The 24,070-nt window shown below is 53.7% G+C and overlaps 7 protein-coding genes across 7 annotated transcripts; 4 read left to right on the forward strand and 3 right to left on the reverse strand.

Annotated features, from left to right (window-relative positions):
• Nucleotides 1–5,802: 5,802 nt before the first annotated feature.
• Nucleotides 5,803–7,919, forward strand: SPBR_08240 (uncharacterized protein; the record flags this gene model as incomplete). The annotated part of the gene is made up of 3 exons (XM_040766478.1): nucleotides 5,803–6,366; nucleotides 6,451–6,676; nucleotides 6,757–7,919. 3 exons carry the CDS (start codon nucleotides 5,803–5,805, stop codon nucleotides 7,917–7,919), a joined length of 1,953 nt encoding a protein of 650 aa, XP_040614690.1.
• Nucleotides 7,920–9,405: 1,486 nt separating this feature from the next.
• On the forward strand, nucleotides 9,406–11,113 carry SPBR_08347 (FK506-binding protein nuclear protein; the record flags this gene model as incomplete). Its single annotated transcript, XM_040766585.1, has 2 exons — nucleotides 9,406–9,486; nucleotides 9,650–11,113. 2 exons carry the CDS (start codon nucleotides 9,406–9,408, stop codon nucleotides 11,111–11,113), a joined length of 1,545 nt encoding a protein of 514 aa, XP_040614691.1.
• A 1,000-nt stretch (nucleotides 11,114–12,113) lies between these two features.
• Nucleotides 12,114–13,953, forward strand: SPBR_08308 (uncharacterized protein; the record flags this gene model as incomplete). The annotated part of the gene is made up of 2 exons (XM_040766546.1): nucleotides 12,114–13,265; nucleotides 13,393–13,953. 2 exons carry the CDS (start codon nucleotides 12,114–12,116, stop codon nucleotides 13,951–13,953), a joined length of 1,713 nt encoding a protein of 570 aa, XP_040614692.1.
• A 1,222-nt stretch (nucleotides 13,954–15,175) lies between these two features.
• Nucleotides 15,176–16,756, reverse strand: SPBR_08392 (uncharacterized protein; the record flags this gene model as incomplete). Its single annotated transcript, XM_040766630.1, has 1 exon — nucleotides 15,176–16,756. The coding sequence occupies one exon, from the start codon at nucleotides 16,754–16,756 to the stop codon at nucleotides 15,176–15,178; it is 1,581 nt and encodes a 526-aa protein (XP_040614693.1).
• A 1,140-nt stretch (nucleotides 16,757–17,896) lies between these two features.
• Nucleotides 17,897–20,359, forward strand: SPBR_08181 (ATP-dependent RNA helicase DHR2; the record flags this gene model as incomplete). Its single annotated transcript, XM_040766419.1, has 1 exon — nucleotides 17,897–20,359. The coding sequence occupies one exon, from the start codon at nucleotides 17,897–17,899 to the stop codon at nucleotides 20,357–20,359; it is 2,463 nt and encodes an 820-aa protein (XP_040614694.1).
• Nucleotides 20,360–20,529: 170 nt separating this feature from the next.
• SPBR_08707 (ACN9 family domain containing protein) lies at nucleotides 20,530–21,140 on the reverse strand (the record flags this gene model as incomplete). Its single annotated transcript, XM_040766945.1, has 3 exons — nucleotides 20,530–20,633; nucleotides 20,698–20,797; nucleotides 20,922–21,140. 3 exons carry the CDS (start codon nucleotides 21,138–21,140, stop codon nucleotides 20,530–20,532), a joined length of 423 nt encoding a protein of 140 aa, XP_040614695.1.
• Nucleotides 21,141–21,815: 675 nt separating this feature from the next.
• On the reverse strand, nucleotides 21,816–24,049 carry SPBR_08221 (retinoblastoma-binding protein; the record flags this gene model as incomplete). Its single annotated transcript, XM_040766459.1, has 3 exons — nucleotides 21,816–23,451; nucleotides 23,532–23,817; nucleotides 23,878–24,049. 3 exons carry the CDS (start codon nucleotides 24,047–24,049, stop codon nucleotides 21,816–21,818), a joined length of 2,094 nt encoding a protein of 697 aa, XP_040614696.1.
• Between the last annotated feature and the right edge of the window lie 21 nt (nucleotides 24,050–24,070).

Genomic DNA, 24,070 nt, shown 5'->3' on the forward strand with positions numbered 1-24,070 from the left:
TAAAATAACTGGGAGCGCCTTTTGAAAAGAGTACTTCGTAGCCCCAGGTACCGGCAGGGCAGTATGGAGCGGAAGACGGTGCTTTTCCGAACCAAGCTTTCTTAGCTCGCAAAGGCCCCTGTCGTTTTCATTACGACGTTCTGTGTATGGCGTCTGGTCAGTCAAGCCTTCTCTGGCCGACCTCAATTTTCTTCCTCTTTCCATTTCCTTACTTTAGGATGGACAAGCTTGACCACGCAACACGGGAGGGCGCTCGAATACGTCGATAAAAGAAACCAGTATCCGGTGTTAAAAAAAAAAAAAAAAAAAAAAAAAAGAAAAGGCTCAAAGTGGTACATGGGTTTCCATCCGTAGTGTTGCTCAACGCTGCCCAACGGCGCGCGGCCATACAATTGCACGAGAATGAAACCGGAGATGAAGACCTTACCCTTTTTACAGCTGCAGAGTACTTCGTATTAGTGCGCCATATTTCAGTCGACTATTTAATTACCGTACAAGGCGAGGAAGACGAGTTGGACATAACAAAACGAAATAGGCGAACTGTCCAATTACAAGGCGGACTTGTGGACGGCAGTTATTCTTGGCGAACCCAAGACGAAACAGGAAGAGCATGCTTTGCCTGTCACCCTAGTTCAAAAGTGAAATTGACCAGAGTTGCACCCAGTAGACAGTCTACTTGGCGTTTTGCCGAACTTGCGCAGAGCTAAAACCAGGAAGGAAGCAATAGGCCAGAAAGTCGCATCTGGATCTCGTGATTTCCCAATAGGACTCGCATTCTGTTTGTGCACAGTCATCTACTCCGTACAGAGTATCTACCAACTTATAACTCAGCCACATCGGCTGTAAACAGAAGAAGAAAGCAGTAGGTGCCTATACAGTGGCGATCCCTGAAGTGAAACGACCAATAGAAGAGTACAACTCCCAAGAGCCCCAGGGCTGGCGTGCTTCTCTCAGCTCCTGGGACCAATTGTGATAAAAATGACCGTCTTGCATGACCGTTTTGACACAACGCAGCCTGCCAACTACTCCGTAGATGCAATTCACACTTGCCATTTTGTTGGTGTACCACCAAATGGACCCCCCAATTGGCAGCATAATGGATGAAAAGGGGATCGAAAGAAGGAAAAAAGAGGTGCCATCTAGGAACACATATCCTTGCATTTGCGCCCGACGTAACACGCGGTGTCACCCTGTACTCGAATAGAGAGGCCACTTGGTTCCGCGGAGCATCATGGCGTCACAGGACCGTAACAAAACAAAAAAAAAAAAAAAAAAAAAAAAAAGGAAAAGGAAAAAGGGCATGCCGAATATCATCTCGACACTGGCCACATGGGATGGGCTGTACGATGCAACCGAGAAGAGTGGGTGCTGTCTGTGTGGGATTTTTGCCAAAGCTTGAATCGCATTATTTTTTAAATTAAATTTGCCGTGACCACTTATCGCCATGCAGATTGGGCGCATGGACAAACGTATGGGTGAGCTGCCTCTGAATTTTCCCACAACCCTGTCCGCTGCACAAAGTGATGAACAGGATCATCGTGGCACGTCCATCGGAACCCAGCCACAGCTCGAAACCAATATGGGATCATAAGATACATCACTGTAATTTGTACGAATGACGCTTATCTTCCCTTCCCGCCTCTTTGTCCCTTGTTTTGGGTTGTTTGCCCAGCCCGTCCTGTCTTGGGAGCGCGCATCCCCCCCCTCTTGTCTCACCCGTGGAGCTTCTAAGCACGTTTATTTGCGGATGCCGATTAGCACGAGGCACATCTTGGCAGCCGGCGGGAGGGGGTTAAATCCGACTAACACTGGATTTGGGTTGGCTCCAGCATTTTGAATGGGAAAGGTGCTGGACGATGGAACCATTTCTACGCGCTGGCCCTCGCTCGAACCCATGCCACACCCTGAATGGGGCAACGCCCTGAACGCAGGGTTGAGGGAGAAGCGCTTCAACACTGGTCTAGACCATCCAGTTAAGGTACGTGTTGTTGTGAACGAGTCTTGGCAAGCCCGGCATGCATGCTGGCGGTCAAAGTAAAGAGTTTGTAATTTAGGGCAAGAAGAATGCGTTGTTCGTGATGGTGACGGAACTGGTCGTACACAACCGGCAATCACAAGCATAAAAGCAAGCACGGCGAGCTTCACAATACTTGCGGTTTTGTCCGCAAATTGAGAAGAGAATAAAAAAACAAGGAGATGTAGATTGCTTTGGTGCGGCACAGCAAGGCTAACAAAACGGAGTTTGCTACATGCCAAGACAAGGCTACTGCAGCACGCAGCCCGCCGAATAAATAAGAATGAGAACAACCTCATCTGCGTACTAATTCTGTTTTTCGGGTCGAACGCGGTAAGCGATGACACAAAGAGGGTCTGCACGAACCGTCTCTTTTTTGGCAGGGGAAGGGGAAGGAAATAAGAAAGGGGAAAAAAAAGTGCACATCATCTGCCGGTGGCCATCAAGAAGCCCTGTTCACATGCTGGCAAACCGTTTTAGTGCCAGAGTCGAAACGCACATCTCCGTTTGCCCTGAAAAGCAACGGAGACACGTTCATTACGAAGTAAAGGGGCCTCGACTGGGGCATCTTGAGAACGTCGCTGAGAGACGCGGTCACGGGCGACCATACTTTCGACGACTGCCCGTCGACTCGCTCAGCCAGCGTGCTGCCGACCCTCGTCCGTTTCTTCCCCGGGTCAGCAACCTCCATGGCGGGACCCGGATAAGTTGCACCATCCATTTTGGCAGTCTGAAGTTCGTATGGAACCGTTTCTTCGTTTTGTCAAGTCAGCCGCCGTTTTATGTCTCGGAGCGTCACGATCGGCGGTGCACTGTGCGATAGGCAGGTGCCACTGCAGAAGGTAGACCATCATAGCCAAGGGCAAATCGTAAGGGAGGGCGTACATCGTACTCGAGGATGTGGCATGACGGTATGCTTTGAGACGTCCCTGTCAAGTTTTCATTAAACAGAGGCAACGGAAAAGAGCGAGGCGGTCACTGCATCATACGCACAGCCGGTGCACATGGCCTGCATGTTTGCTGGTATGTGGTATGCGAATCTGTGCTCGCAGAGGTACCGTGGTTCGTGAAAGATGGCTTCGATCGACTGCATTCTTGATTGATAGGCTCTGGGATACCGACGACGAAAGTGTAAAGCATCACGGGATTCTCTTTCTACACGGGCTCAATCTCGCCGGCAATAAATCGGAACTGGACAGCGGAGTACTTCATAGAATCAAGGAGGGAAAGAGCGAGTGGCTACGCCGAAGTCGTCGCGTTTGTGTGGGGCGAGCTACAAGGAACCAATGTACAACGAGGTACTCCTGCAGCGGCACCACGGTACGAAGTAAAAGAAAAGGAATGATTGAAGAGGAAAAAACAAGAGAAATGTTTAGAGACGGATTGCCTTGCAGATTGCGACCGGCGTGGCTTCAAACCCATTTCTCGAGGCGACCCCAGCAGCCCAGCCAAAGGACTGGGTGGACATGGGCAGGTTTTATCACAGAGGGCGGCAGCTGTCCACTAGCAAGCCGCGAATGTGCGTCGTGGGTCTGTTTAGGCCATTGTATCGTTTGTATCGGTTGTATCATTTTGTCTCGTTCGCCCACCATGCGCACTACCACCCCCGTTGTTACACTTTGTCCAGACAAAAGGAAGCCGCCCTGTTTCGTTCAGACCAAGGCCTCCTTCTCAAAACGGTCATAGTCTCGTCGTGAAAGTATCCAAATTGGAAGGGCCACGGTTAAACTTTGGTCTGTTGCAGTGTGGCGTTGGTGGGAGCAAGCTTTGTGCAGATTGAAGCGCGTGTGGCTCTTCGCTGCTGGTTCCTTTTCCCATCGCCTCGGAGCCACCATTGCTTTGACATCCTGTCTCGGACCCTACTTCGACCGGTGAGGAAGTTGCTGCCACTGCCCTTCCTTCAACTGATATCAGAGTTTTACGACATACTCCGTTCACATTAGCAAGTAGCATTCAACGTCCGCTTGCTTTCCACAGCAATTTGTCCCAAACTTGGGTCAAGATACGATACTTCACTTGTTCTCCGGCCTAGAATGGCCCTCCGTCCAGCCACCTCTCCCTACAGTCATTACTGGACTGGGCCCAGCCCACCCGCAAAACGCCTCCATTCTAATGAGTACGAGACATACGGTGGAAAGGAGCCACATGAATGGTACGTCGGCGTACCTGACTAGCGGGGTACTTCTGTCTTTGATTCCTGTGCTGTTTTGTTGTCTCTGTGGCGCTCCAACGTATTTACTACCTGCTCAAATGGCAGGGCAAGAAAAGTCGAGTCAAAAGATTTAATGCGATGAAAGCACATGTCTTTCTGCGCCATACATTCTGTTGGCTGTTCTACCTGTCTGCTTGCTGCCAAAGAGGGAGTACGGGGTGATATGTCGCACAAGCAAAGGCACTGAGGGCAAATTAGAGAACGAGCGCAGGTAGAAGAAAACGAGAACGTAAGGCAAGAGTGGCAAGCGAAACTGAAAACAACGGCGCTAGCGCCATCGATCTTAGCCCAAAAAGTACGCCATGGACTGAACTTTGGCCTACCTCCGTCGTCGTCATATTCCCTGTCCTCGTATGAAACTGGGCTGCCGGCCCGTGTTAGTCGTTCTGGTGCCGTTCAAACAATATTCCCAGAAACATGTTCCGTCTCCTGCTCCTCGTTTGCTCTCAACGTGGCTGTCACAGTCCGTTTTGCTAATTTATGATTTTTGCATGTCGTACTCCGTGTCCATGTATGTCCCTTGTGTATCGGTCGCTCCTTCCCTCCATGCTGTTCTTCTTTTGCATCCAAACGCTTGGCCCTTGCCCTTTCGAATTTACGCTGCACTCGTCTCCCGTGGCCACGCCCTCCCCCAGTTTGCCTTTTGTTTTAAAGGCTCCCTCGTTTTTCTTTGTAGCATCTCTCGGGCGTCCTCTGCGGCGTACGGAGCGTTGCACTATTCTCCTGTGCCATCCCTTGCGATGCTGCCTGGTCCGTATTGGGGCCGGAGGGCATACTTCGTCTTCATAAATTAGGACTCTTCAGCTGTTCAACATCGTGTCTCTTGTCCTCCTCAGACCAGCAGAGCAGTCTTTTGTTAAACACACCCTTTAGCTTTTATTCGCCTCCCCTGGAAGTCTTGCTCCTTCCCTTTTTTATGTTTCAATGCCCCTCTCCCCGTTCCTTCCTCTTTACTTCTTTCCCTCTTGGCCATATTGTCTCTCTCCTAATTTATTGTTTTTCCTTTCACTTTCTTATTTTTATTATTCTGCCTTGGTCTTTACTTTAGCCTCCGCGCATTTCTCTTTGTTGACCCCCTTGCCTCCTTTTTGTTGTTGTTGCTGCAGCTCCCCTCTCTCAACCTACTATTCTGTCCACTTGGAACTCGGGCTCCTTCCTTGTTTGTATGTCGGCTCGGTCGCAGCTTCCTCTGCAACCAGACAACGCAACTTCCCAAGCGGCCGTCGTTGCTCCTCGTGCGTAATTCTCTTTTGCTTCTCTCAGAAGCACCAAGACGCCGGAGGACCATAATAACGCCTCTTTGATAGCACCGCACAACCTTCAGCCGATCTCGTCTCTGCCTATGCACTAGAGTCTGCTCGCCTTTCTCCCTCCCTACAGAACACCTAATATACACCGCCGACTTCTTCATACCGGGACCTACAATCTGTTCTCCTGACGAGACACACCCTCATCGAGTGTGTTTGCGTGCGACCGCGGCCTCCTATTTATTTCTTGATTTCGTCCCTAGGAACTACCTATTACGACTGCATCCCTACTTGTTCCTACTCTCGCAGCACCTCCGGACTTCCTCGTCATGTCTCTTTTCACCTGGTGCGCCCGACGGTCGGGCGGCCTCGCCATGATCTGGCTTGGCATCCTCAGCTATTGGGTTATATCACGAGAGTCGGCGGCTTCACGATATGGCTACCAGGCCCAGCCAGACGACAGCTTAAGTGCTCCACGCTACTCGCCCAACGGCGCCGGCATCTGGACCGTCATCTTCTCATGGTACTGCCTTTTAATTCACGTCATGGTCTTCACATTCCCCCTACGCGCCTGCTGGGCCATCTGGGACCTCACTACTTCGCTCCGCAAGTCTGCTCGCAACAGGCCACTCAAGGACTACAAGCTTGGCCACCGCCGCCGGAGTTCATCCACGTCTCTGTCCAGTTCCGTGACGCTCACCTCGTCCCGCGCTTCGTCGAGCGCCAACAGCGATGCTGGCGATGCTGATACCGAATTCACTACCGACTCCGAAGCGGACCAAGGCCGTGTTATCCACGCGATTATCATTCCCAACTACAAGGAAGAAATGGACACGCTTCGCGAAACTCTCGATGTTCTAGCATCACACCCGATGGCCCGCAGCAGCTACGATGTATGTTATATTGATTCCACCATGCTCCGTTTCTCACTGGCATGTATTTGAAAGACAACGGACCACTAACTACCGCCCCTCCAGGTGTATCTTGCCATGGAGCAGCGTGAGAGCAATGCTGACGTCAAGGCCATGTCCCTCATCGCCGAGTTTGTTAAGAAGTTTCGCAGCATTGACTTCACACTGCACCCTGCTGATCTACCCAATGACTGTCCTGGCAAGGGAAGCAATGTCGACTGGGCAGCACGCAAGCTGAGCGAGAAATATCTGGTCGCTTGCCGCAAGGACGTCATAGTCACCGGCATTGATGGTAAGTCAGGCTCTTTCCCTCCATGGAGCATCGGGACTGTTCGCTAACCATTGGCTCTTTTTTCTTCGCCCTCCCTTCAGCTGACAGTCACTTGTCGTCCAATTTCTTTGCTCTGGTCACCAAGATGCACCTGACTTTTCCGGAAACGGCTACCACGACCCTCTATGCTGCTCCTATCATCTTCGACCGCAATGCTCACAGCGTCCCTGCCATTGTCCGTGTCGCCGACATTCTGTGGTGTGCCGCTGGTCTTTCGGGCCTGTACCGCGGATCGACCATTTCCCCTCCCACATCCGTCTATTCGCTCCCTCTTCAGCTTGTTGACCGTGTTGGTGGCTGGGACTGTGACTCCGAAGCGATTGGCGAAGACCTGCACATGTACCTCAAGTGTTTCTTTGCTTTGAACGGCAATCTGACCGTGCGGACTGTTCTTAGCCCTATCAGCCAGACGAACGTCACGGCCGGTGGCTATGGAAAGGGTGTGGGCGGTCTTGTCTCGGACATGCGTGCTCGCTATAAGCAAGCTTTGCGCCACATGTGGGGTGCGCTCGATACCGGCTTCGCCCTCCGCAAGATGGCCGAGCTCTGGCGGAATCGCAAGCAGACGTCGCGCACTTTCCGCCCCCTACATGCCTCTTTGAACGCCTTGACCGACAACTACGTTCCTGATGTGCAACTCGATACCTTTACCGACAGCGTCAGCTCAGACCAGGCTGTTGACAACGGATTCTTCTCTGATATTACATGCGAAACCATCAAGGGACCCAACTATTTCCGCCTGATAGTTCTGTTCCACCGACTCTTTGAAGCCCACTTTCTTCCTGTTCAGATGACCATTCTTGTTATTGCATCGACTCTGTACATGTGGGTGACCGATGGTGCCGACGACATCCACCGCGTCAACTGGATCTTTGAGATTTGCACGTACCTTCGTACGCTCGGCTTCATGGAGATTGCGTTCTACCTCTTCATGTACGAAAACTTCCATAAGATTGCTGTCGCCACTCGCGAAAAGGAGATGATTGATGCCGGTCTCGCTAAGGGCATGAACTTTTCGTATCGCACCCTGAGAAAGAACTTTATCGACTACGTTATGGTCCCGTTTGTCGCTCCCATATACGGCGCGATCCCTTGTGCCCAGGCGCAAATATGCCATTTCTGGACTGTGGATTTGGTATACACCGTCAGCAAAAAGGTCACCCGTCAACGGGCAAAGTCGGCATCCCCCGAAGCCATGGCATAAGAATTGACAGGAGACGTGCCCAGAGCAGACCTTTCCTTTTCCAAACCTTTTGTTTCATTTTCGCCCTTTTTTGCCCTACCACCTTTTAATCACAACTTATCGTTTTCACCATCTATATACCACTCGCTTTCTACCTTGAATCTCGGGAGATGAAGCCCGGGACCTGCCGTTTTCGACCTACGGACAGCAGCTACACACGTTTACCGTCAAAAGCTGGAACAGAGTCCCACTACCATATCCGCCTCGATATTTGTTTCGGGCAGTTGAGTTTTGGCCTCCTTTTCGCTTCTCACCCCATACCACATTGTGTACATAGACGGTATAACGTGGGATTATGATGCATGTTACAGCTTGTGCAAGCGGCATATAGAATTATGGTCTTGGTACATTTTCCAGTCTCAACTTGCCCTTTTTTTATTCCCTTTTCTTTACCCTATATTTTTTGTTCGTTGTCACCCCCTTTCTGGTTTGATGAGGGCCTATGGAGTTCTTGGAGCAGATCACGGGCCGGACATGGTCCAGCATGCACTCGCTACCTTTGAGATATTATTCTCATTTTTGACTGGTTGGAAAGACACATCACGGACAGACACCAAACGCAGCGGTGTCGATTGGGTGGCGCAAGCGGGAAAGAACACCCCAGCGGTGCCATTTTCGTCCCGATAATACCTAATAAGACGCATGTAAATAAAGAATCAATTTCTTATGATATCCATAGCGACCAACATTTGTTTCTAAAAGAATGCTCTGCGATAGCTATGACAAGACATAACATTTGTGCAAAGTGAAGATGGATGGGGGATCCTTGCAAATAATCACGTGTAAGTGGATTGGCATCGACTTTTGGGCCATCGTCTCCTGGTCACTTATCGATAAAGATGTTTTTATTCAGTTTGGTCACCGCCTTTTTTGGCTGTGCAACTGAACAACATTTTCCAGGGGCAAGAAGCTGCTAGCAGCGAAAACTCAAAAGGTAAAAGTGGACACCACTCTTCACGGCTCTGGCTCCTTCATATTCTTGAGGCTGTCCAATCACGCCGGGCGAACTAACCCCACCACATGCTCCTCCAATACGCGGTGAGCTTGAAGCCTTGCCGAAACAGCGGTTTCTGCCATACGGCCGCCTGTAAACCTGCAAGGCGGCGGGCATCACTAATTTTTTTTTAGTTCTTTTTTTTCTGCCAGAAGAAAGACTTTCCTGGCCAACCAGAAGGCGCCAGGACCCATTTAATTTTTTTCCTGGCCTGTCGTCGCCTCGTTACCAGAAAAAAAAAGATTTACAGTTTTTCCTGTCGCTCCGGCTCTTGTTCGTTTTGACCTCTTCTCTTCTTCATCTCTCCTTCCTTTGCTTTGCATCTTGATTTTCTTTTCATATTTCGCATTTGCAATCATTCTCTACCCTCGCATAGCTGCCTAGATCTGTACATCTGTTCTTTGCAGTCACCATCTTTCATTTTCACCCTTCACAAACACACCACACATCACAATGTCTCAGCAGGGCGTTTTCGGCCTTGAGGTGCCGCCTGGCGGCGTTCTGATCCCGGTCGGCCTGGACCTTCCGGCTACGGTACGTTTGTTTTTTTTGGCTATTCTTGCTGCAATAGCTGGCAATTGTAACTTGCGGCCACTGCGGTGGTTGTTGTCGTGCACGCTACGATTGCGTTTTCTTTTACCAGGGCTCGCCTTTGCCATCTTGTAATGCCATATACTAACATTGCATCTCGTCGCAGATTCACATTTCCATGGCTGCACTGGACCCCACGGCTGAGGCCGAGGCCGACGACAAGGGCAACATTCCGTCTACGGGTCGCTCGACCCTGCGCATTGTGCGCCGCCCCATTGACCTGTTCAGCGAGGACGACGATGAGGACTCCGACGATGAGTACCTCCGCAGCATTCTTGCTGGCAGCGATGACGACGAGAGCGACGACGAGCCCAACGGTGGCCCCAGCGACCCGTCCAAGGCCCGCCGCAAGCAGGAGCTCCGCGCTCTCCTGGCCGCTGCCGAGGCCGAAGACGACGAGGATGAGGACGAGGATGATGAGGACGAGGACGCTGAGATGGCGGATGCTGCTGCTATTGTCAACGGGGCTTCCAAGAAGAAGAGCAAGGCCACCAAGGCTGCCGCTTCTGGCAAGGGCAAGGAGCCTGCCACTGAGGAGGATGAAGAGGACGATGAGGACGAGGATGATGACGAGGATGACGATGACGAGGACGAGGACGAGGACGATGACCTGGTCCTTGAGGACTTTGTTGTCTGCACCCTGGACACCGAGAAGACGTACCAGCAGCCGCTTGAGCTGACCATTGATGCCGGCGAGACTGTCTTCTTCTCTGTATTTGGCAGCCACACCGTCCACCTGACGGGCAACTACTTTGTCGATGGCGAGTACGATGACAGCGATGAGGAGGATTCGGACGACGACGACTACGACCTGCCTCCCGATATTGACCTGGAGGAGCTGGACAGCGACGAGAATGACGAGCTCGATGAGCTCGACGAGATCGCCGGCCGCATCGAGGAGGTCGACTCGGACGAGGAGGCTCCCCAGCTGACCGACGCCAAGAAGGGCAAGGGCAAGAAGCGCCCCGCTGAGGATGCCGAGCCCAGCCTCGACGACCTGATTGCCAAGTCGGGGGCCGACGAGACCAAGCCGAGCAAGAAGCAGGCCAAGAAGCTCAAGAACAACGACGGCGACGCCGTCGCTGCCCAGGAGGAGAAGGACAAGAAGCGTGTCCAGTTCGCCAAGACCCTTGAGCAGGGCCCCTCCGGCTCGACCGTTAAGGAGGCCGCTGCCAAGAAGGACGCTGCCAAGGACGCTGCCAAGGACGCTGCCAAAGACGGCAACAAGGGCAAGCTTGGTGTCAAGGTTGTCCAGGGCGTCACCATTGACGACCGCAAGATCGGCTCGGGCCGCGTCGTCAAGAACGGCGACCGTGTCGGCATGCGCTACATTGGCAAGCTCGAGAACGGCAAGGTCTTCGACTCCAACAAGAAGGGTGCGCCGTTCTCCTTCCGCGTTGGCAAGGGTGAGGTCATCCGCGGCTGGGACATTGGCATTGCCGGCATGGCGATTGGCGGCGAGCGTCGTCTGACCATCCCCGCCTCGCTAGCCTACGGCTCCAAGAAGCTCGACGGCATCCCGGCGAACAGCACTCTCATCTTCGATGTCAAGCTGCTCGAGATCAAGTAAACCCGCCAAACACGCAACTCAAAAATACGTTTCTGAAACATAACAAAAAAAGGAGCGGAAAGGGGAGACACGACAAGGAGATGATGCCAGGCGCAAAAGACAGAAAGACGAGGTAAGGGGACAGAACAAAGACGGACATCCAGGCGTCCCTGTACTATAATTGCATTTGCCTGCTTTGCCCGTGCGGTGCCTTATCTGGGTTCTATCCTCTGCCTCATTACTTGCTTGTGTCTTCCTCGCTGTTTGTGTAGTTATTTGTTTACTAGGATGCATTGGTCATGTTTTCCCTATGGTTTTTAAAAATTGGGTTGTTATTTCGTCAGTCTTTTGCTGTTGCACTTTCATGCGTCTGGCCAAATGTGCCGTTTTCATGGACGTTGTTTGTTGCATTACAAACCTTTCCTATATTTTCATATGTCATTATCTGTTGTCATTTATATAATATTGCTTCACGAACGTTTTGTGTCTCGCTACATGTGCTTATTAGCGCATGTATAATCTAAACGAACAGCATTACTCTGCTGACTTCGAAGTCTGCTACCGTCTTCATAAAACGAGACCTGCAATCACCATCAGTCGCTCGCTCTTTCCATGGCTGGTGATGCTAAGCCGTGGAAAGATACATATCGGCTAAGCAGGAAGGTGCAACACTCTGCACCGTGTCCGTGTCTTCATGTGTTCGTCGTAGTTTCCCTGCCATTGTTTGCTTGTTTTGATTTCGCTGCTACCCCTTTTCGGCCACTTACTATGCTAGTCTCCTGATCCTGACCTTGTTCATTTACACTCTGGCACATTGTCGAAGCATCGAGCCGCGACACCGGCTTCGTGGCCACTCTTGCGATTGTCTACTGTATTTTTCTCCGTTATCGTTTTGTTGCCTATATATTTTTTATCCCAAGTCGAATCGCTTCTAATCGTGCTCGACGAAAGATCTCTTACGCAGAATCGTTATCACACCCACGACAACCCCCAGAATCGCCTCCCCCTATCATCGCCCATCATGGACTCTACTAAAGACGAGGCCTCTCGCCAGAATCGCACTTTCTCCGGAAACGCAACCAGCGTGAAGAAATTTGGACACTTGCTCGCATTCGCTCGTGCCCCAGTGGCAATCTTCCGAGACCCTACCTGCAAGAAGCGCTCCGTATCAAGCCCCGTCGCTGTCCTGCCTGGGCCCGCAGCCCGGGGTAGCTACTACATGAAATACTACCAGTGCAACAACTCGTTTGTGATTACCAAACCGACAGCGCTCGACCTGCAAATGCCCAGCGCTCCGCAGTCTTCCGAGTCAACCGCGACGCCGACTAGCGGCAGCCAAACGCCGCCTTCAAACAACGGTGCGTCTGACACGCAACCATCGACAATCGGATCGCCACAGCTACAATCGGTCAACATCAAGAAAGACGAGCCCATGGTAGACATTGATATCGACTGCAAGAGCATCTTTCCGACGCCGACTCTTTCGACTGCCAATGTCGACCTTGACCCCAAATTGGCGCCTCCCGTCAAAGATCCCGTCAAGGCGGTCACGGTAGAAAAAGAGGCTTATGTGCCGGTGTTGTCTCCGCCTCGAGAGACAGCTCTTTCCGGAGTTCGCCCTGGGGACTGTCGTCTGAACAATGGGCCAAAAGATTCAAACGCACTTATCACCATACCTGACAAACCGGTCGTTCTGGAGAGGCCCTCGGTAGTAACTGTCGAGCTAGCTGCTGCAGCCAAGATATTTCTTGAGATACACTACAATGAGCTCCTCCGTGGGCCGACACCCCGGGCTCTAAGGGCTTACCATGTAGAGACTCAGCTTGTCAACGCACGGAATCTGACCTCTGGGGGGCGACAAGCCTATCTCGAAGCATTTTATCGAGCAGAATCCTTCCATTTGAGGGAAAACCGCGTTCTCAAGGCAAGGAGTACCCGGTCTCTCCTCTTAGATGAGGGCAACGGGCCCTCTCTTTTGCATGCGTCAATATGCGCAGCAGACTTTGAGATGCTCAAGATCCTCGGCAAAGGAAGCTTCGGCACCGTCCGGCTCGTCCGTGAAAAGCCGGCCGCGTTCGACAGTCTTGCTGTCGCCAAGGAAAAGCGCAAGCAGGTGTACGCAATGAAAGTCATCCGCAAGTCCGAAATGATTCGTTCGGGGCAGGAAGGCCATGTACGGGCCGAACGTGACTTTTTGGTCTCATCCGAAGGATCAAACTGGTGAGTATTTTGCGCTTGTTGTCCTGGTATGAGCGCTTCTAACTATTTTAAGGGCTGTGCCACTGATTGCAAGTTTTCAGGATGTCGCCAACTTGTATCTTGTCATGGAGTACATGCCTGGCGGTGATTTCCTCGGTCTGCTTATCCGAGAAAACATTCTCGACGAAGCAGTTACCCGATTTTACATTGCAGAGATGATTCTTTGCGTTGAAGAAGCACACGCTCTGCAGTTCATTCACCGAGACATCAAGCCCGACAATTTCCTGATCAGCGCATCAGGCCACTTAAAAATCTCAGATTTTGGCCTGGCATTTGACGGCCACTGGAGTCATGACTCTAAGTATTACAGCAGCACACGATACTCGCTGCTTCAGAATCTTGGCATTTATGTACCGGGCGATGAGTTGGACCGACAGAAAGATGAGAGTGTCGGAAGGCCCGGGACGATGGTATGCAGTAGCAGCATGATGTCAAGCTTGGAGAAACACCAGCGACCGCCAGATGCCGACAACAAAGAGCCGATTCTCCAGTGGCGGAACAGATGCGGCAACCATTATTCGGCGACAAGCGTCGTCGGCACAAGTCAGTACATGGCACCAGAAGTCGTCAGGGGAGAAACCTACGACGGCCGCTGTGATTAGTGGAGCATCGGTGTGATCTTCTACGAGTGTCTTTACGGCCGCACGCCGTTTCTCTCCGACGAGGGCAGAAACGAGACAAAGAAAAACATTACTGTGAGCTTCTTTCTTGGTCGCAGGAAGGAGCACCAGATTGTTACAATTTCTGACAGCCTATTTAGAACCACGAAACTTCATTTACCATCCCGTCTTGGCCGCCAGTATCACGACGATGCCGACAACTTCTAACTGCCTTGGTGACCGACAAGTCTCAACGTCTTTGTTCGAAACGGTACCGGCTCAAGGATACAGCCATCTCCGAGCTGGAGCGGCTCGATTCCCGAGACGGCTCCACCGTCATGACGGACAATGGCAGCACGGCCAGCCGAGATGGCTTCGGACTCGCGGCCGGACGCAGCATAGCCCGGCAATATGTGTTTCCCTACGACGCCGAGGATATCAAATCACACAAGTTCTTCAAGGGACTGCCATGGGAAAGGCTGTACATGATGCCACCCCCATTCGTACCGAAATTACGGACGGAAGACGACACACAATACTTTGATGATAGTTTCAAATCCGACACCGATGGCAGCTCCGAGTCTGCGTCAGAGGCAGATAAGAACGAAGCCGTACGCGCTCCCTCCACTCCCCCCAAAAACGACGACTTGATGGAAAAGGATTATGCAGCAAGCAATAAGAAGGAAATGGCAGACAGAATCGATGAGGCGCTGCAAGGCTTCGACGTGAATATTCAAATGAGGGCCCTTACCTGGGTTGCTACTCCATTCGACTCGTCTCGGCTCAAGGCCATTGAAGCAGAGATCGGACAGCTGGTCGCCTTGGGCCTCCCTATGGCCGATGGCGAGGCGCTTATTCGCTTTGTCGCAAAGTTCGGAAAGAAGGAGCGAAAGCGCCCACGCGACCGGCTTCTGCGAAATGCCAAAACAAAGAAGATCTCGATGGAGCTACGCAAGCGAAACGCGTTTCTGGGATACACTTGGCGGAGAATGAACCCGCACACAACATTGACTAACTATGACCGGAATGAGGAGGGCAGCCTCGCTGTGATGCGGTCGTCACACCGTGGATGCTTCTGAGTAGATTGGGACGTGTAGCTGGAATAGAGCATACAAAGTTATTAATATTAGTTTTGCGGTATCGATTAAAAGGACTAATTAAAAAGAAAGTTGATAAAGACGTGCGCACGCTTGGAAATCCTAGAAATCAAATGTGCCTGCCACGTTTATTTGTCTTGTGAATGCGAGGATGAGGCGCGGACAGCCGAAGCAGCGGCCTTCGCATTGCAAATCTCCCAGTGAAAGTCCTTGATGTAGCGGATCTCGGAGCCGAAAAAAAGCAGGGCAATCAGTCCGTCGACGACGCCTGTGGCAAGGCCCAGGCTGGCCAGCAGGGTCAGCAAGAAGGCGACAAAATTGCGCGGGCTAAACCAGACGGCAACGTAGCAGCCAATGGTGACGGCGACGGACACGAAAAAGTGCACGCTGCGCCAATACCGCTGCTTGAGCTCTCGCCGCATGTAGCGGTCGGACTCGGCCAGGACGCTGTCGTAGGCGGAGTGGGGCACGGTCGGGATGCCGGAAGTGTCTGCTGCGGCCGTCGCAGTGGCCGGCTCGCGCACAAGGGTCACAGCGACGGCATAGTGGTCGCTGACGGAGCAGCCGAGGGTGGGGTGGGGCTCGACCATGGCGACACGGGCCGCCTTTGTGCGCCAGACGGGGCGTTCGGGGGTAGTAGAAAAAGTCGCACCCGGATGACACGGCGCGGCGTAGAAGACGTAGTCGAGGCGCTTCGCAGCCGGGTCGGGCGTATCTAGAGCGACGACAAACTCGCTGTCGATGTCCTCGTCAGCCGCTGGTTTCCTCTGTTGCTGTTGGCGCTGGTGCCGTCGCTGGTAGCTCTTGTGCAGGCGTTTTTGCTTGTCCTTGGGCCAGCGCCAGGTGTTGAGGACATTGTCGGAGGCGGTGCCGTTCTCGGCGAGGTTGAAGGCGGCCGTAGGGATGGTCTGTTGGCCGTGGGGCGAGAGTTGGCGCTGCCGGCCCTGCTCGAGCGGGTTGTACGAGTTGCCGAGCGCGGCGTTCGGGTGCAGGTCGCGCCATGTGTCGTGGAGGACAAAGTTGGTTGAGGTCGAGGATGAGAGCACTGGCGAGGCCGCGTTCGCGCCCAGATACAGCGACTGGTACTGCAGCGAGTCGGGCGTCATGTTGAAGTCGCCCATGGCCAGCACCAGCCGTCCCCGCTCCGCCGCCGCCCGGATGCGCTTGCCGGCCTCCCACGTCTGCGCGACCTGGTGCAGCAGGTATGAGTCGTCGGGCCGTCCGCCCTCGTAGGGCGCGTGCGTATGCGTGACGAGCACTTCGACGGTCGTGCTGTCGTCCACGCGGATCGTCGCGCTCGCCAGGCCCTTGCCGACAAACCAGTCGCCACGCCAAAAGGCCGTGGGGCGACCATTCAAAGAGTATGGTGTCATGCTGGTCTGGGTAATGGGCCAGCGTGAGAGCACGGCGAGGCCGGCGCCCCAGACGCCGCCGTAGAAGAACTTGGCAAAGGGCAGGGCATGGCGAGTGAGGTTGTGGATGGCCTCAAAGTCTTCGTGGCACCAGCACTCTTGAAGGGCAACAATGGAGAGGGGTGTGGTCGAAGGTGATGAAGGCGATGATGATGATAGTGGTGGTGTCGACGACGTCTCGGCCAGGGCGGCAATACGACGGCCAATCTCGGCGAGACGCTCGGTGCGAAGTGCCGAGATGTACTTGAGGCCCCAGCAGTTGAGCGTGAGGGCGCTGATTTCCAGGGGCTCAGACATGGTGGGTATGGAGCGGGTGCAAAGGTACCTCGAATTCAGGTAGAGTGGGGAGAATGGCGAGTCGGTGTATTAAGAGATCGACAGTAATTGGAGAATTGGAGACTTGACGTCGCGATGAATGGTTTAGAGTCGCGAGGTTTCCGGCGAGTCCGGTAGAAGAGAGGCGGTGCTGCACTGACAGTTGACAGTGACAAACGATGTCGCGACAAGGCTGACCAGATCCATAATGGCACAGAATAGCGCTAGTGGACCGTCTAAAGCTTGAATCCGTCCACTTTTAGGGGATGGTTCATTATGACCAGGAGCCTAGATGCACTGTAGGATTAGCGGGCTACAGGGGACGACGGTACGAGCCAACTCAAACAATTGAAAATCGACGACGAAAACGTCCCTTGGTGGTATCTTGTTCGATAAATACACACATATGTTTCCAAACGCCTAGCACTTGAATACCGACGATGGTCATCCTCATACTGATCATCGCAGTGCAAAAATAACCATGAACGATACGTGACGTTTGAAAAGCCGTATACCCTGCCATGGACGACGGGAGGAGGGACTTTAATGTTCATCATGGTGCCTGATGAGATGAAGAAGGGGAAAAGAAATAGTAAGAAAAATAGCAGGTAGCGAAATCAGAAGGAAGACGAGCATAGGAATATGCGAATGGAAGAATAGAGCGACAGAAGAAAAGCGACGAGGAGAGGACGGAGGGCGAGGAGCAAAAGATGAGCTCACTTCTGAAACACGCCTATCCCGACGCCAGCCCCAGAATCTATCCCATCGTAAGTGTGCACGCGTTCGCAGTAATACAACAGCCAGATATTAAACTCGGTGTTGATTCTGTGGACTCAACGGACAAAGACCACCCCAAGAGGTCGAGATGATGTCGCAAGGTAGCCTTGTGCAAAGTATGTCGTAACGAGGATAGGCCCACTATACTCCCACCACGTGATTGTCCAAGCTAATTGCCGTTTACGGCAATCCCGTCTAAAAAATTCAGCCTTGCTCTTACCTCCGCTATTGATGGCACCAAACTGCATTGAAAATCCATAAAATTCTCATTCTCAGTGGCCAACGTCAACATCCAACGTCGAACGAACATCACATCAGCGGCAAAGAACCGCAAAACCGCACAGCATGTCCACGGCACCCAAGTCCAAGCGGCGAAAATCCGAGCAAAGGTCCAGGCATGTCTACAAGGTCGGCAACGGCTTTATTGACCTGGACTTTTTCCTCAACGGCCCTTCGAAAAAGGATGCCGACGACGAGGTCATAAAAGAGGCAGAGTCAACGACAGAACCAGGGGCAGAGGCGTCTCCTATACAAGAGAGGCCGACACCCTATGATGCCACGGACCAGGAGGAACAGCCAGGATCCGATGCGGATGGCGCCGCTCTGACCTCTGGACACCGCAAGAGACGGCGAGGCAAGCAGCGAGGCGGCGACGGCGGCCGTTGGCGCGACGACTACATCACGGGTGATCCGTCTCTGTTTGCCACGCGGAAAGCCCTGCCCATCTGGGACAGCCGCAACGCAATCCGGCAGTCCCTGAGCACGAACGACGTGCTCGTCCTTGTCGGCGAGACAGGTTCCGGCAAAAGTACGCAGGTGCCTCAGTACCTATGCACAGAACCCTGGTGCACGGGTCTTGTGGCCATTACACAACCGCGTCGAGTGGCCGCGACCACGCTGGCCAACCGCGTGTCGCGTGAGATGGGCACGCCACTCACAGGAATCGATGCGAACGACCCCAATGCACGTGGCCGCGTGGGTTACTCGGTGCGGTTCGATCACAAGGTACCAAAGGGCACCAAGGTCAAGTTCCTGACAGAGGGAATGCTGTTGCAAGAAATGGTGCGAGACCCGGCGTTGCGGCAGTATAGTGCGGTCGTCGTGGACGAGGTGCACGAGCGGAGCGTGGACGCGGACCTGTTGTTGGGCTTTCTGAGGCAGATACTGCAGTCGTCTGCCAAGGGCCGAGCGGCCGCCAACGACGACGACAGTTCGGCGCGTGCTCTTGGAAAACGGCAACAGCGTGACAGCAGACACCCTCTCAAAGTGGTGGTCATGAGTGCGACGGCTGACGTGAACAAGATCCACTCCTTCTTCACCACCGATGCTAATACGGTTGTTGCACCATCCGCGGCCCGTCCACAACACGCCAAAGTCGACGTCTTGCACATCCCTGGACGACAATTTCCCGTTGAGATCATCCACACGCCCGAACCCGTCGAGGACATCTTGGAGGCCCTGGTCAAGACTGTGTTCCAGATCCACGTCCAAGAGCCGCTGCCTGGCGACATCCTCGTATTCCTGTCCGGCCAGGAAGAAATCGATGCCGCCAAGCGCCTCATCGACGAACGAGCGGCTAACCTTGTGTCCAATGTGCCCCATGTCGAGTCCTGCCCTCTCTACGGCCAGCTGTCCATCGAGGCCCAGAACAAAGCCTTCCAACCAGCCAGCCGCCCCTTTACGCGCAAGGTCGTGCTCGCCACCAACATTGCCGAGACGTCCGTTACTGTGCCCGGTGTACGATATGTCGTCGACAACGGCAAGGCCAAGGTCAAAATGTTTCGCGCGCGTCTGGGCCTCGAGTCGCTGCTGGCCAAACCCATTGCCAAGTCATCGGCCATCCAGCGCGCCGGCCGTGCCGGTCGCGAGGGTCCGGGCAAGTGTTACCGACTGTACACGGAGCAATCGTACAACCAGGAGCTGGCACCCGTCGAGCTGCCCGAGATCTTGCGCATTGACCTTCTGGGCGCCGTACTGACCATGAAGGCGCGCGGCATCGACAACACGTTTACGTTCCCGCTCATGGACGAGCCGGACCACGACCTGATGGAGCGGTCGCTGATTCAGCTGCGCCGACTGGGCGCGCTGGCCGATGACGTTACCATCACCGAGGACGGCCGGACCATGTCGCTGCTTCCCGTGTCGGCGGCGTTTGGCCGCGTGCTCCTAGACGCCGCGGCGGCGGGCTGTCTGCTCGAGGCCATTGACATTGTGGCGTGCCTGACGGCGGGCGACGACATCTTCTTGCGGCTGCAGTCGGAGCAGGACCGCGACGACGTCGACGAGTTCCGCAAGGAGCTGTTCCGGCGCGAGGGCGATCTGCTGACGTACCTGACGACCATGCAGCGGCTCGTCACTGTGCGCAGCAACCTGTGGAAGCCGTGGTGCCAGCAGCGCCGCATCAACCTGCGCAACATGCGCCAGGCGCTCAACATTCGCCGCCAGCTGCGCGGCATCTGCGTTCGGCAAAAGATGCTCGCCGCCGAAGACGTGGCCGAGGCCAACGAGGCGCTCTCGTCGTCCGAAGACAGCTTTGTGCCCCTACCGCCCGACCGCACAGACGCCCTGCTGCGCTGTTTCCTGAACGGATTCGTCCTCAAGACGGCCATGCTGGCGCCCGATGGCAGCTATGTGACGACGGAGGGCAAGCACGTGGTCGCCATCCACCCGTCGAGTGTGCTGCACGGCCGCAAGACGGAGGCCATCATGTACCTGGAGCAGGTCTTTACCACCAAGAACTATGCGCGCAAGGTAAGCGCCGTGCAGAGCGACTGGATTGTCGAGGCGCTGCGGTCGCAGCAGATCTGAAGTCGTGCCCTTTCCAGGCAGCTGTACAACGGTCTCGACGCAGTTGTCATGCATTTTTGTGCATCATTTTTATCTTGTTTTATTTCTATTTTGATAGCGTGATCTAGACAATATATACCCTATCTTACAGTGTGCGCCCTTTACTCTTTACTTTTTGACGTACTTTTCTCCTATACCGTCTCCTGTCCACTTGGGTCCTCGCCGTCGTCTGCGCGGTGCTTTCGTATTGCCACCATCAGCTCGTACAGCTGGCCGACTTGTTGATCTACCATGCCTGGTTAACTTCACGAAGCAGACTGAGCATTGCCAGGGAGAATTGCCAGAGAGAACAAACTTACCATTCATCTTGGCCACCTTGACCGGGTCCAGCTTCTCGCCCACCCACGAATCGCCCTCGATTTTTTGCGCATACAGCTGCCACTCGGTTAAGAAGCCAATCTATCGAACTGTCAGTATCGAGCACGAACCAAAAAAAAAAAAAAAAAAAAAAAAAAAAAAAAAGAAAAAGAGAGAGAGAGTGTGTGTGTGTTCCACTCCCCATGCCGCCGCCAGCTGGACCTACCAAATGCTGCGGGTTGTCCACTTTGCGGTGTGCGCGAAACTCGGCCTTGATGTACTCGTCGCCCAGCGTGCGCATCTCGTGCGGAAGATGCTTGCGGTGCGCCCGCAGCAGCCGCCGGTACAGGGGAATTGGCGGCAGAAGCGCCATGGGCGCCGGCCGCAGACTGCCCGACTTGGGGCTCGCCGCAGCGGAGGCCAGGAAGCGGAGTGAAGGACGCATGTCGAGGGCGACGAAAGGAACAGAGAAGGAGGAGAAACGGGCCAGGAAAGTTGAGGAAATAGGTACCTCGTGGAGTGCGCGCGTCTGCCGGCCGAGGTTTAGGTGCCGGAGTTGTGTGAAAAATCCGGTACTCGAACGTGCGGTGGGCTTCTACAGTATAAACACTGTGCTATACAGTATGGCATAAGGGCCCTGTTCCGGGAGGTTTAACTTCAAAGCACACAGCCTACATCACAACATGTCTTTTGCATTCAAAAGGTCGCTTAAATGGTCTGCTATAAGTAAAGTGATTATTTGTCATTTGTTATTTTGATTTTCTATTTATTGTATTTCTTGTACCAAGCCCAGTCTTCCTCGAAAACCCAACGCCATACAAAAACCACGTAACTATCTGAATTTCTCCTCATCAACAATACTAATAGCAAAACGAGGGACGGAAATAAAAGCAAGCGGAGCACAAGAAACCTGTGAATCAAGTGACGAACAGCCAAACTTTTGAGCAAAAAGAATACCCGTCTTCGAGGCGGGTTATTGTCAACGGTTATGCGACTGTATGCAAAACTAAGAACAGAGATATGTACATGCTGGCGTTTGGTGGCTTGCCGGCAGAGAAAAGGGGGTATCAAACCGGAAAAAGGTCGGGTGTGTGGTAAACGCAGACGGGCCCATCCTCCTTCACAGCTCACGGTAGTCGCTCGGGCGCACGCGCTTCGGCTTGTTGAAGTGACGTGTCGGGTTGACGGGCTTTCTGAAGTAGGCATCGTCCTCGGTACCGCCATTCTTGTTGCCGGCCATATTCCCATCGCCATTGCCCAACTGCATGTTGGCCTGGTTGTTTCCATTGCCATTCATGCCTATGCCTATGCCGTTGCCGTTGCCGTTGATATTATTGTTGTAGTTGTTGTAGCCCTGGCCCTGGCCCTGATTCTGGTTCTGGTAGTTGTTGTATCGGTTATTGTAACCACCATTGCTATAACCACCTCGGTTGCCGTTGTTCCAGCCCTGGTTATGTTGATAGTTGTTGCCCCGATTGTAACCGCCGCCGCCGTTGTTGTTGTAGCCACCGCCATACCCGTTCATCATGTTTATCCCACTCATCCCGTTCATGCCCATCATTGGGTTCATCATGTTCATGTTGCCCATGTTTCCCATGTTTCCCATGTTTCCCATGTTGCCGCCCATGCCATAGTTCATCATCGGCATCCCGCCAAACGGCATCATGCCCATGTTGCCCATGTTCATGTTGTTCATGTTCATGCCCGGAATACCGTTCATTCCGGGCATTCCCATGCCCATCGCGTTCATGTCGCCCATGCCATTCATGAAGTTACCCATCATTTGGGTGTTGTGCTGCTGCTGCTGCTGTTCTTGTTGTTGCTGTTGTTGCATGGCCTTGGGCGCTTTGGGAACCTTGGGGTTCACGGCTTCCTCCTCGGCTGGCCGCTTCTTATTGTTGACTTCGCCAGCCGTTTCCTCGGTTGATTCGCCCTCCTTCTGGGTAACATCGGTGGTTTGTTGTGTGGTCGCTGATGCGGATGCCGCGATTGGCGATTTGCTGCCTGCTTTCTCCGCAGTCGCGGTCGCCGCGCCTTCAGGATTTAGTGATGGCGTTGTTTTGGTCGTTGCTGTTGCTGTCGACTCTGTTGCTGCGCCCGGGTCCTTTTTGGGGTCCTCCCCGGCCGTCGCCTTCCTCTGGCTGGCGTCCTTGTCCTTCTGGTAGGCTTGGATCCTCTGCTCGGCCTCCTCGTCCGCCTTGAGGTCGTCGATCAGAATACCCTCCGACTGGCACCCGGGGCAGACGAAGTCGCTCTCAATCAGCGCATTGGTAATGCAGTCGTTGCAGTACGTCTTCTCACAGCAAGGGGTCTTCATTGGGTCTATGAACATCTTTTTGTCGATCGGGCACTCCAGCCCCCGATCCTGCAACTCCTTGTCGCCGAGCGCCGCCACCTCCTGCGCCGCTGCACCCGACTTAGTCTTGGCCTGGAACTTCTCCCACGACGCCTTGTCGGGCTCGGCAATCACAAAGTCGCCGTCCGCATTGACCATGATGCCCGATGGCGCCTTGGTGTCGTCGTCCGCGGCTTGGGCCAGCACAGCCGCCTTGTCCACCGTCTTGAGGAACGACCGTGGTATGCCCGTCGTCCGCTTGACACGTGGCCGGTTGTCGAACTCGGGGTTGTCATTGGTTGGGCATAGCTGGATCCAGTGGCCCTTTTCGCCGCACCGGTAGCAGATGTAGCCATTGGGTGGTTCGTGGTCGGGCACATTGGCCGGCCGCCGGCTGCCTGGCTTGAATATGGGTGTTTGACTATAATGTGTTAGCAGATCATTCTCAAGGTGTGTTGTATTCATTCCAAAAACAGGGGCATAAAAAGGATCGGAGCATACTGTGACATCTCCTCTTGCTGTGCGTTCCACTGCTCCGACTGCGCCGCAAACATGGCGGCCAGCTTCTCGTCTTCTGTCATGGCGTTGTTCATCTGCTCAAGCGCATTCGACGTGCTCTTGGCCGCGGCCTTGGCCGTCTGCTCGCGCCGGGACGCATTCTTCGCGTTCACTGGCATCTTGCCCGACACATAGCGAGCTGCCCGGCCGGCGCCTGGTTTCATCGGCGGTAACCGCCGTGCCACAACGGTCGTCGACCGCGGGATGATGGTTGTGTCATCGTCGTATTCTGTCACTGTTAGCCTGCTGTCGTCTGTCTACAAATAATTGTACGAACAAGCCTCCTTACCTTCTTTTCCATCTTCGGTATATATCGCCAGGTCAAAGTCGGTGCCATCGCCGAGGCCGCTCTTGATGATAATGTCACGCTTCAGCTCGAACACCGAGATGCCCGTGCCGTCGAACTCCACTCGTGTTGGCTCTTTCTGAGACTTGAACTTGAAGTACACGGAAGACGACATCGTGACGGTTGATGTAGGATC

Source organism: Sporothrix brasiliensis, assembly GCF_000820605.1.
Source record: "Sporothrix brasiliensis 5110 chromosome Unknown Cont22, whole genome shotgun sequence".
Classification (NCBI taxonomy): Eukaryota; Fungi; Ascomycota; class Sordariomycetes; order Ophiostomatales; family Ophiostomataceae; genus Sporothrix; species Sporothrix brasiliensis.